General features: G+C 44.0%; 1 protein-coding gene across 3 annotated transcripts in view; it reads left to right on the top strand.

Annotated features, from left to right (window-relative positions):
- Positions 1-2,915: 2,915 nt before the first annotated feature.
- LOC138967260 (3',5'-cyclic-AMP phosphodiesterase 4C-like) overlaps positions 2,916-13,429 on the top strand; it is a 248,808-nt gene continuing 238,294 nt past the window's right edge. Inside the window, exon 1 of one of the 3 annotated variants that reach the window (XM_070339784.1) lies at positions 2,916-5,070. In XM_070339784.1, the coding sequence (XP_070195885.1) occupies positions 3,908-5,070 (1,163 nt within the window). In that variant the 5' untranslated portion in view covers positions 2,916-3,907. The remainder of the gene's footprint in view (positions 5,071-13,429) is intronic. The other 2 variants (XM_070339782.1, XM_070339785.1) reach the window with 2 other exon arrangements.

Consider the following 13,429-nt stretch of genomic DNA (forward strand, 5'->3'; position numbering starts at 1 on the left):
CTCTGTGAGATGATGTTTCCCTGGTAAACCGTGAAGTCATACAGGATGTGCGATTATGGTTCTGGTGGTCGTGTCAGTAGCTGCATAAATATAGGTATACAAAAAGGCCGGGATGGTAGGTGCTTATGTTCCAAAGTCAGGCTCATACCCAGATGGTTTGTGTGCGTACTGACGCCTGCAACTGTGCTGAGTCATATCGTCTTTGATATGATGATTCTCTGGCATGCCGCGAAGCCACTACGTGATATATGCAATTATACGTATCGCAAAGCGTCAGTAGCTCGTATATATGACACAAAAAGGGCTCTCAGGTGCAATATGGTTTGTGTGCGTCACGGCTGTATCTCTGCTGAGTCGTATTGACTTTCATAATGATTGTTTGCTGGTATGCAGTGCCGTGAAACCATACAGGATATATGCAATTTACGAATCGCAAGGCGTCAGTAGCTATAGTACGTATATATATATGATACACAAGACTGAAGGGCTCTCACTGAGGTGCAGTAGCTTCACGTCAGTAACTGTGCTGAGTCTTCTCGTCTTTGATAGGATGGTGTGCTGGCATGCCGTGTAGCCATACAGGATATATATACAATTATACGAATCGCAAGACGTCAGTAGCTATAGTACGTATATATATATATGTATATATATGATACACAAGAAGGGTTCTCAGGTGCAGTAGCTTCACGTCAGTAACTGTGCTGAGTCTTCTCGTCTTTGATAGGATGGTGTGCTGGCATGCCGTGTAGCCATACAGGATATATACAATTATACGAATCGCAAGGCGTCAGTAGCTATATACACAAACAGGGATGGCAGGTGCAGTATACACTCTAGACTAGAAGTGTTCCAATGTGAGCACACTTTTTGTAACCAGTTGTGAACACTGTGTGAGATACTATATATCATACATTCTTTTGTGCTACATGAAGTTCACCCCAAATTACAGTTTTTTGGTCAGATTTATGATTAAAACAACCCACTCCAATACACAATAATATTATTATACTTCTTCTAGCAAAAGTAACACACTTTGTAAACGCTATTTAGTGTTTACCATGTACGCTACTTTTGCTAGTATATATTATAGTATCTCACACAGTGTTAATAACCGGTTACAGAAAGTGTGTTCACATTGGAACACTTCTAGTTTAGAGCGTACGGTTGTACGCTTCACGTCTGTAACTGTGCAGTCTTTTCGTCTTTGATAGGATGCTTTGCCGGCATGCCGTGAAGCCATACAGGATAATATGCAATTTTACGGTTCGCGTGGTGTTTCTGCATGGATACAAGACAAAAAGGGATGTCGGATGTGTTCCCTGCGTCGGTCTCATCGGGCACACGTTCGGCTTTGCGGAATAGATGGTTCTTGCCGGTTTTCGGTGTCCGACATAAGCTCGAACGACAAAAGCTCGAACGACAAAATCTCGAACGACAAATGCTCGAATGGACAAATGCTCGACGCGACAAAAGCTCGACGCGACATATGCTCGAACGACAAATGCTCGAATGGACAAATGCTCGACGCGACAAAAGCTCGACGCGACATATGCTCGAACGACAGAAGCTCGACCGGACAAATGCTCGACGCGACATATGCTCGAACGACAGAAGCTCGACCGGACTGTAGAATGATGCTGTCAAAACTACTTTGATAACGTCATATCTGAACAGTCACGGTGATGTTGTTCTAGTTTTGAGCGACAAATTGACTAAATTTGTTTGATATCACGTTGTTGTTGTTGTTGTTGTTGTTGTTGTTGTTGTTGTTGTTGTTGTTGTTGTTGTTGTTGTTGTTGTTGTTGTTGTTGTTGTTGTTCGAGTATAATTATGTCGCGTCGAGCATTTGTCCATTCGAGCATTTGTCCATTCGAGCATTTGTCGTTCGAGATTTTGTCGTTCGAGCTTTTGTCGTTCGAGCTTATGTCATGTACCCGGTTCTTCCGGTGTAGCAGCTTTGGAGTAAGCTTTCAGAAGGAATCAGTCTCAGTGCTGTGTAGGTTCCATCACACCTGTTCTAAACTCTCTGATACGGTGCATGTGTAATTAATTCTCATCCATGTGAAATCTTAGTTGAAGGATAGGGAATAGAGCCTATAGTCAGTACTGTGAAACTGAGCAGTTGTGTAAGATAGATTTTTTGGTCAGCATTCGAGGTTTTTATTTTGATTTTTTTTTTTTATAGATTTTTGATTGGCCGCCTAGGATATAACGCCACATGCGCACCCTAGTGTGTTTCTTGTGATCGTTATGGTGGGACAAGGATATGAGGGCTATTGTTACCCACGGTGCCATAATTGTGTTCTTTTCATACTGTGATTGTTGGTGTTTGTCGGTATATTCGACATCATTTACAGGATGTAGGATGTATGCGGGGTAGGCCTTCCTCTTTGCTTCCCCCCTGTAACGTTCTCAATAGTTTTCTGCGATTCACGGTCTTGGAAGTGTGCGTAGGAGTTTCCCGATTTTCGCTGTGTCTGAGTTTGGGAATGATAGATTCGTTCGTGGTACGGTCCTTGTCTTTTCGTTTTCCTCTGTCTGGGAGGTGTTGTAAGAGTCGCTGACTTTGCCAAGGGTGTGCAATTACGTCACACTTAGCTTTCTCTCTCGCTTTGTATGACGTGGCACTCTGGAATTATGGCATTCTGCTACGGCACATTTTCCGACACCTACCCTTTTCCGTAAGAAGGAATCCTGGGATCGGAGTATAAAGATGGTGGCCGGTAGTACGCGGCGCACTCTATGTAATGCACATCCGGTTTACCGCCTAGGGTCTCTTATCCTTTCTTTCTTTTTTCCTGTTCGTTCTGACGTGGTTGATTTAGCATGTAGGATATAACAGGGACACCTCTGTCAGTGTTTGTAAAGTGTTGTTGCCTGCGGGGCCGGATTGTTTTGTTTGGTTTCAATCAAAGATATGGCTTACCGCATTTCTCGGGGTTACTGCTGAGCAATGGCCCGCTTGTTGCGCGAACATCCATCTGCTTGTTTATCAGCTCGGCAATGCGCTGTTTCTGGGCGTCAGAGTTCGTGTGCTAGTTCTGTCAGCGCTGGTTACGCGTGTACGTGACTGTATTCTTGTTCTGTTATCCTTTTCAGAAAAAAAGAATAACGCGATTCTCTGTTACTAAGTAAAAGAGGAATATATTTTCAATAAATTGAGCAGCGGTTTTCTCTACTAACTAAGGAGGACAATTGTTTCAGTGAAGTGAGCAGCAAGTCACAATTAACGAAGAAGGAAAACAATGCTCTGACTAAACTTAAATATATATATAACAGGAGTATTGTGAAGTGAGGATCCAGTGGATATTGTGACTGACTTTACCTACCGTCATTGTGCTGTTCAGTTTCGACGTTGCTTTGCCTGTGTGTGTGAAGGAGACAGACTTTTACCTGTCACGCGAGGATACCAAACGTGACATTTCATTTTCTTCGTTGTTTTGGTGTGTTTAAAACAGAAAAAAAAATTTGCTTTTACGAAAGGATAGCAAGCGTGATTTTCATTTTCTTTGTTGTTTTGGTGCATGTGAAAGAGACACACTTTTTACTTTCACTGGAGAATACCAAACGAGAGTTTCATTTCCTTTGTTGTTTTGGTGTGTTTGAACCAGAAACACTTTCCGCTTTCACAAAAGAATACCGACAGTGATTTCAGTGTGGTAAGGTGTGTGTGCTGACAATTCAGAAGCCAGTGGGTGGCTCTACTACTATGCTTGCCGCAAGTCAGGGATAAATGAGGAGGTTGCGTCAAGACTACTTGAGCACGACATTCGATCTCTGATTAGCGAGAGGTGGCGCGTGACAGCACGGGCGGCACGGCGGGTGATTAGCACTGCACCGCACTGCGGATTAGCCAGAGGTCAGTGCTGACGTCACTCCACCAGGGGCAGGTAATCCCGTCACCATGGAGAAGATGATGCGCCACTTCAGCAACCTGAAAGGCCAGCATCAACAGAAGCAGCAGCAGCGGCAGCAACAACAACAACAACAACAGCAGCAGCAGCAACAGGTCGTGGCAAGCACACAGGTGTCGCAGACCCAGCAGACGTTTCACTCTCGGTCCGAGCACGTGCGGGTTGAATCTAGCACAGTCCACCAGCACAGTGGCACCACCGCTCGTCAGAAACCCTTCGCTCAGTCTCTTCAGCAGACGCAGCAGCATCACTCTCAACAGTATTCGTCCGTGCAGAATCAACAGATGCAGCAGCAGTGTTCACCCCAGCACGGCGACAGCGCCCAACAGAGTCGATCTCAGCCTCAACCCGATAAGGCTCATGTCCAGGCGCCCCCGCCTCCGGTCCGATGCCAGACCGGTGCCGGCGAGACGCGCTCTCGCCTCCGCACGGAGGATCACCAGCCGGGAGGAGGCAGAGTTACTCACGTCGCCTCGCGCTCCCCGTCGCCATCCATACTCAAGGTGACGCCGCAGAACTTTAGCCAGTCGACAGCAGGACGAGGGTCTTCCCGGTCCCCGTCGCCCCGTCGTCCTGGGCGCCATGCTGGGGGTATCATAGCCTCCGCCTCACGATCGCCGTCGCCCTCGAGGTTCCGCGTGTCGTTCAAAGAGCACCACCACGACTCCGCTGCTAGAGAGACGGCTCACTTCCAGTCGGGGTCGAACCAGCTGGAGGTCGCTGCTGCTCGGGACACGGCTCACTTCGAGTCGGGGTCACAGCAGCTGGAGGTCGCCGGAGCTGCTAGCAAGGAGTCGTCACAGTTCGTGTCTATGGGCCTGACGGAAGCAGCGGCTGGAGAAGACTCCCCCATGTCTCAGTCGCGGGCCCACCAGCGGTCCGAGTACCGTCGGAGCCAGAGCATGCAGGCCATATCGCTGTCACGTGACCGGTCCTTCTCCAACTCCATCATGGAGGTCACCAGCGACCACAGCAACATCGTCGTCTCCTCCTCCTCGGCGGCGTCTTCCTCCGCCACTATTGGTCCTGCTAGTGTTCTTGGTGGCGTAGGAAGCGGGAACGCCGTGTCGGCTCCCCGGAGAATCCGACGCCCCTCGTTCTTGGCGGGTCTGCAGCGATGTCGCTCCTTCAAGACAGATCGCGAGATGGCTCGGTACTGGTTAGTGTGTTGGAAAACACTCTTTTTTTCTTCTCTTTATACACCCAAGTATATTGGATTTAATAGAACCCACACAACTGGCTCGGTTCTGGTCAGTGTGTTAAAACCCCCACTCTTTTTACATTTAGTCAAGTTTTTTTCTTCTCTGTATACCTACGTATATTCGATTCAATAGAACCCTCGGAACAATTACTCAATAAACGTAGGGCCAAGTTTCTGTTACGACGCACATACCAATTTTGGAATTCTGTAATACTCGCTGAACGAGTGTGTCCTGGCCTTGTTTAAGTTTAGGGTTTGTTTTTCTGTTAATGTTTTGTATTTATTTTATTTATTTTATATACATATTTTTGGAGGGAGGGGGGTCATTGTTCCTATTTTGTTGTTGGAATAGTGGGGGTAGCTGGGTACACGGGTTTTTAAGTGTGCTTGTGGGTTGGTCTGTGTGTGGTTGTGTTGATAAGCGTGATGTTTCGGATTTACTTGGATATATTACATATGTGAGTCCTTCTTTACTGTTTTCTTCTTCTTCTTCAGCGTTCCAGAATTTGGCTGGTTACGTGTGAGCTCGTTTGCCCATTTGGGTTTACTGTTTTCAAAGTAATAAGCAAGTTTTCCGTGATGCAGTGTTGTGCTCCAGTGGAGGTTTGAATGGAGACTAGGAAGGGAATGAAAAGCAAAATGCTAGGATATTTCAAGGCCATGATCGTCGAATCCGAAGATGTGATAATTTGCTTTGGGGGAGAAGTGTAAAAGTTTCAGTAATACCAGTCATACGCGCGCACACACAAAACACACACACACACACACACACACACACACACACACACACACACACACACACACACACACACACACACACACACACACACACACACACACACACACACACACACTCTCCACTATTCACACACACACTCGCTCACACACACAATCACACACATACGCACATTTCTTTTTTTGCGAACATAACGCGGATGGTCACTTCAGTTGTTTTTGTTTTATTCCAAAATCCAACCATTCATTTGCAGAGAGAGAGAGTGAGCAAGAGAGAGAGACACACACACACACACACACACACACACACACACACACACACACACACACACACACACACACACACACACTCACACACACACACACGCACACACACACGCACACACACACACAAAGAGGGAGAGACAGACAGAGAGAGAAAGAGCAGATACTGAAAATAATGTTGACAAAATCTATGTCATGTATAATATTATTATATTATATATTAATCTGTCAGCTTATATCTTCGTGTGTCTGGGCAACGTACTGGCGAAAATATACTGTATGCGAAAATGAAGGCGAATTGCAGGATGGCACAAACAAGTTTATGGAAGGACTCGCACTACGTGGTCGTCAGTCAGTATTGCTGTCATCATTACGGACTTGCAGACACCGTAAGCCGATTTGCCTCCTTCTGTCGGATCTGGTTGTGTCTCCGCACACTCACACTCTCAAGACTTATCTCATTGTCTGCTCCTTTTACGGCCTTTGTGGATCAAATTCCTTTCTCTGTCCTTGGTGGCACCAAAGAAATGTGTGCTGTTGCTGTGTAGGTCTTCATCCTTACACTCGTATCCTCTTGTCTTATCTCATTGTCTGCTATCTTTATAACCTGTCTGGGTCTGTCTGGCTCTCTCTGTCTCTCTCTCTCTCTCTCTCTCTCTCTCTTTGTCTGGCTCTCTCTCTCTCTCTCTCTCTCTCTCTCTCTCTCTCTCTCTCTCTCTCTCTCTCTCTCTCTCTCTCTCTCTCTGGCTATCTCTCTTTGTCTGGCTCTCTCTCTCTCTTTAGAAGAATTTTGCAAATCAAAACAAATTTCATGTCAAGCAAAAATTCCCCTTCTTACAGTACCTGAAGTTTTTCACGCACTTACACACCTCAAGCAAACAGGCACCCGGGGGCTCGATGGGCTTGATGGTAGGATTCTTAAATTGTCAGCCCCCGTAATTTCTGAAACACTTACCTACATTTACAATCTCTGTTTAGACAAAAAATATTTTCCAGTCGCCCTGAAACAGGCTAAAGTCATTCCTCTGTTTAAATCAGGTGACAAAAGAGACCCCTCAAATTATAGGCCAATTTCCATTTTGTCTGTGTTATCAAAACCACTGGAAAAGCATATCAACAAACACATCCTAACACATTTCAACCAAAACAACTTATTCCATCCTAAACAATCAGGATTTAGAGCTAAGCATTCCTGCCACACTGCCTTAATCTCTCTTGTTGATCAGTGGTTAGACAAAATAAACGATAATGAATTCTGTGGTGCCATTTTCGTAGACTTTGCAAAAGCCTTTGATGTAATTGATCACACATTATTGCTTAGAAAATTCGGTTTGTATGGCGTCGGATATGATACTATCAATCTTGTTAGTTCATTCCTCTCTGACAGACAACAGACAGTTCTTACAAACACTAGAGCATCGAGCATGCAAGCTGTAGATTACGGTGTACCACAAGGATCGGTATTAGGACCTCTGCTCTTCTCAATATATGTTAATGACCTCCCCCTTTATATTCAACATTTATGTGAACTTTTTGCAGATGATACCACAATTCACTCCAGTAACAAAAATTTAACTCGCTTATCAGAATCCCTCCAAGGAAGTCTAAACCAGCTGACAGAATGGACTGACCTAAATCACATGTCTCTTAACCCAAAGAAAACCAAATATATGATAATTACAACTAGACAAAAACGACAGAATTTTACCTCAACTGGTCCCGATTTAATGATTGACGGCAATATAGTGGAAAAAGTCGACCATCACAAAGTTATAGGTGTCCACATCGATAACAACCTGTCTTGGTCAACTCACATTGAACAACTTAGTAAATTAGTGTCAAAGAAAGTGTACCTCTTATCTAGAATTAAACACTTCCTTAATTGTCAAGCCAGGAAGTTATTTTTCACTGCTCATATTCAGTCTCTTATTGATTACGCATCCACTCTATGGGACTCTGCAAGTGATAATTCCCTAAAGCTACTCAGCAGATTACACAAAAGAGCGCTAAAAGTAGTATTACTCAAACAGACTACTCTCACCGACTCAGACTACATCAACATAGGGGTCCTACCTCTAAAGTCAAGAATGAATTACAACAAAGGAATAATGATGCATAAAATTATGACAGAAAATGCACCCGAAACCATTTGCTCAAAGTTCTCTTTGAAGAATTCGCACCACTTTATAAAACTAAACACTCCTCTTCCTAGGATAGACCTATTTAAATCAAGTCTTGTTTATTCAGGAAGCAGCCTCTGGAACGCTCTTCCGGACGCCCTACGGCAATCCACCAACACGGATTCTTTTAGAACCAAATATTCTTTCCATTTAATGAACTCTATGAACAAATAAACTTGATTGGTTGGTATGTTTTCTTTGTATACAGTTGTTCATTATCGGAATTATGGTTTATTGTGACAAAATCACGAAGATTTGGCTCTGTAATACATTGTTTTGCTGAGCTAATGTATTGTTGGGTTACTTTCCGTTTATCTTCATTGCTTTACACCCAATTTTGAACACTACCTTATGATCTACAATGCTTCTACATAATGCGCTTCATGTACATAAACTTATATGTTCTACCATTAATGTTTTTATGTAACCTTTTTCTAGTCATAGTTATAGTAAAATAGTTTAGTCCCTCTTTAGGGCGAGGGCCCGATGCAAAAAAGCATATCTATGCTTATTCTTGTCACCCTCGAAAAATAAAGATTTGTCATTGTCATTGTCATTGTCTCTCTCTCTCTCTCTCTCTCTCTCTCTCTCTCTCTCTCTCTCTCTCTCTCTCTCTCTCTCTCTCTCTCTCTCTCTTCGTATCTATATATAGTCTAATATTGCTATTTCATATGTTACGTGGATTTCCATTGGCCAATTGGGCAAAACTGAGCTCAGTGCAAAAGTGATATCGACGACATTTCCGTCGATATCAGTTTTGATATCGACGACCTCTTTAGTGCTTCCCCACTTCAAAAACAAAAACACCTAAATTTAAAAACAAACAAATATATGTGAAAATGTAATGATCCCAGAATTTAGTTGAGCAAGTGACTAAAGACTTTTTGAAAGAAAAGACATTTTGAAATACTGAAAAGTACAAGAAAAGAGTGAACAAAAAGAAATAATAATCAGAGGGATGGATATGGAACAGCCAAAACTGAGACAAATATTTTTGTAATTTCTTTACAGTAAATACAAAATGTCCAAAGAATTAGCAATATATCTAACATTGACTGACTGTGTGATGATATCTTCTGCTATTGGTCTGTTTCGACAGTGATATCAAAATCTCGACCTCCGGTCTCGATTTTGATATCACTGTCTCAACAGACCATAGCAGAAGATATCATCACACAGTCCGTCAATATTGGGTATTATTACCAATTCAGTGCCCCATTTGGCTTTTTGACCAATCAGGACGGATTCTAGGTGACCCTCTAAATGTTATAACGTTCAGGCAGGGACCCTTTTTGTTTATCACGCTAAAAATTAACAAGACAAAGTAAAAATGTATTTCAACAATATCAGCGTGATTTATTGTAAAGAATGACACTTCAAATGCTGTCAGATAATACTCTTCTTTATCTAAAAAATACTGAAAAGCGAGTTTTGTCGGTGGGTGCGTTACGGAACAGCAAGGCACCGCCCATCGTCTGAGTGTGCAATGCCGACGGCTCACTTGAAATCTAAATGATCAAAGTTCGAAAAAATCAAGTTATGTCAAATGTATCTTTACGTCATTTTCCATCCGTCTGGAGTCGGTTCTAAATCTGTCGCTCTCTGTTCAACGAGAAAAAGCGAAGAAACCGAAACGCATGTTCAACATGATTTATCTTGTGAGATTGTTGTGTGTCAAAGGCATTTGACCTGTGAATATTCATCACGTCAGGTGTGTTACTCTGATTGGCTGACTCAGGTCACGAGAAATCTTCGACTGACAGGCATAATCAGGTAGAAGCGCTTGCGGCTGTTCTGTCTAATTCGCGGGGTCGCTTCAAAATTTCTTTTGGTCGAATTAAACGGTAATAAAACCGTTATTTCTAATATGCTGACTGTTAGCAAATGATAACAGACATGTCTCACAAACGATATCAACATTCGCCTTAAAGGCTCATGCTTGATATCTTTTTTCTCGACATGTCTTGTTATCACTTGCTAACAGTCAGCATATTAGAAATAACTCATAATACTATCACACCTCTAACTCCGCAGCCCTCTTTGTGAGGCGTTGTTCTACGTTCACGTGTCATGTGCAAGGCTATGTAGATTTGTATTCGGCGTCGTCGTTAGCTTGAAGCAACGGCTAGGAAGACCTGACGAATCTTGCAGTGCAGTACGCTTGAGGCGCTCAGAAAATCCACACAGCTCCTTCCTCATTGGCGTGTCACTGTCAGCAGGCTGTGTAGAAATATTCAGTATTTATCTTCATATATATTATATACTAGATGATTACCCGCTTCGCCGGGAAGAAGTAGAGCCGAATACCAGGCTGCGCCTGGGACCCGCCTCTGCCGGGTGTACGCCGGCTTCGCCGGCGCACGAAGGAAAGGAGATAAACGCGCAAAACACTGGAGACCTTCTAAAAATAGTAACGTGCAGTGACCTTCTAAAAATAGTAACGTAGTAACGGGAATATGGATTGACGCCACACGGAGGAAGGGAGATAATCGCGGCTGAAAACACTGGAGAAGATAAGGAAGAGTTACTGGTAGTGGATCCCGACAACAACAAACAAACAAACAAAATCGGTTCAGCGCGCACAGCGCTGCGCGTTGAGAGCACGTGTTGAAATATCTCATCGATGAGGTTGTGTCCGGGGTGTAGCTGAATACGGTGTCCAAATTTGAAAAAGATCCACCGAGAACTTTGGCCGTGCATCGCGAACAGACAGACAGACAGACAGACAGACAGACACTAGTCGTATATATATATAGATATATTTTTTTTAATTGCAAGCCAACGAAGTGCACGCATCTCCCCTACCCCCCCACCAGCCGTCCTCCTAACCATCCGTCCATACGCCCCCCACCCCACCCCACCCCCCTTTTGATGATCAATTTAGGTGTCAAAAAAGGAAATGATTGGCGAGTTTAATTCCTAAAGCAGGATGGGAGGCTGTCGATCGGCAGACATTGCTGCAAGGCAACCATCAGGCGATCCAAAATGACACACCGACGGCCTAATGAACTAGCCTGGGGTCTTGAACACAGCTCTCTCTCTCTCTCTCTCTCTCTCTCTCTCTCTCTCTCTCTCTCTCTCTCTCTCTCTCTCGTTCTCTCTCCCTCTCTCGTTCTCTCTCCCTCTCTCTCTCTCTCTCTCTCTCTCTCTCTCTCTCTCTCTCTCTCTCTCTCTCTCTCTCTCTCTCTCTCTCTCTCTCTCTCTCTCTCTCTCTCTCTCTCTGCTTCTATGTTCCCTTCTTATCTGTCTCTATATCTGTCTCTGTTTGTCTCTCTGTCCTTGTCGCTGTCTCTCCGTTTTTCTCCCCCTCGTTCTCTCTCTTTCTCTCTGTCTGCCATTGTCACAGTCTCTGTTTTTTGGGGCGGGGACGTAGCTCAGTTGGTAGCGCGCTGGCTTTGTAGCCAGTTGGTCGCTATCAGCGTGGGTTCGATCCCCACGTTCGGCGAGAGATTTATTTCTCGGAGTCAACTTTGTGCAGACTCTCTTCGGTGTCCGAACACCCCCGTGTGCACATATGCGCACCAAAAAGATCCCACGTTCACAGCGAAAGTCTCAGGGCTTGGAAAACACGAAGACACGCATGCATCATCTCTCGTCTCCGATTATCATGATCGTATTTCGATACTTTGACGAGACAAACCCAATGCTGGTGTGTCGAAGAAGACAGCCACACCGGGCTTGTTCGAATCAAAGTATCACACCATATCTTCAACGTATTACCAATACCTGTCCCAATATAGACCAGTTGGTCTAAGAGGACGTTAAACCCTAATAGTCAGTCTCTGTTTCTATCTTTATCTGTATCTCTCAAAGTCTGTGGGTGTTTGTTTGTTTTTTTAAACTGAACTGATTTATCAAGAAACGTTGTCCTTTTGTATACATCTCCTTTCCAAGAGGCCAATGGCTTATCGAAATTCCATTGGCCCCCCCCCCCCCCTCCTTCCCCACCTCCGTCCTTTAGAATTAGTCCAAGCGAACGTGGTTTGTCTGTTAATGGATCACTCAATGATTCCGCTTCCTTATATATCGCCTGTTGTCATTTATGGACACAAATAATGACGGAGCGATGTCCTGGCTAATTGTTTTATGGCTCAGCATCATCTTGTCATTGTTGGTCTGCCATCATCTGCTTTCTGGACGTGAATAAAGTTGTTGCCTTTTCCTTTCATCTTGGTGGGTTTCCCTCGTCCTTTGTCGTGTTCGTGTTGTTATTAGTGATGGTATTAGTGATGTGGGGAAGTTTGTTTTGGTGTCTTCTCGTTCAGAACTTCCCGGAAATCTTCACAATCAGCGAATCCTCCGACAGAGAATCTTGCATGAAGCTGTTGCCTTTTTCTTTAGCCTTGGTGGACTCTCCGTGGTCTTTGTCGTCCGTATGTTGTTGCTGTTGATGTAACGAGTTTTTTTCTGTCTTGTCGTTCATAACTGTCTGATACTCTTCCCAGTTAGCCTGAGTGGAAGCGAATTCTCTTACTAAAGGAAGCAAGTGTTTTGTTGTTGATTTTGTCTCGTTGTTTCCATTCTTTCATAATTTTCAGACTTAGCCTCACTGGAAGTGAATTCTCTTACGAAAGGAAGCAACGGTTGTTGTTTTTGTTTTTGTCTACTACCTGATAATCTTCCGACTTAGCCTTACTGGAAGTTCTCTTTCGAAAACATACAACTGTTGTTGTTGTTGTTTGTTGTTTGTTGTTGTTGTTGTTGTTGTTGTCTTGTTTTCTTCCTCTTTCATAAGTGCCTGATAATCTTCCGACTAAGCCTCACTGGAAGTGAATTCTCTTACAAAATGAAACAACTGTTGTTGTTCTTGTTGTTGTTGTTTTCTCGTCGTTTTTACATTTTGTCAAGTTTTGACTAAATGTTTTAACATAGAGGGGGGAATCGAGACGAGGGTCATGGTGTGTGTGTGTGTGTGTGTGTGTGTGTGTGTGTATGTGTGTGTGCATTGGGGTGTGCACGTTAAAGATCCCACGATTGACAAAAGGGTCTTTCCTGGCAAAATTGTATTGGCATAGATAAAAATGTCCACCAAAATACCCGTGTGACTTGGAATAATAGGCCGTGAAAAGTAGGATATGCGCCGAAATGGCTGCGATCTGCTGGCCGATGTGAATGCGTGATGTATTGTGTAA

The sequence above is a fragment of the Littorina saxatilis genome, linkage group LG5 (assembly GCF_037325665.1).
Source record: "Littorina saxatilis isolate snail1 linkage group LG5, US_GU_Lsax_2.0, whole genome shotgun sequence".
In the NCBI taxonomy this organism is placed as follows: Eukaryota; Metazoa; Mollusca; class Gastropoda; order Littorinimorpha; family Littorinidae; genus Littorina; species Littorina saxatilis.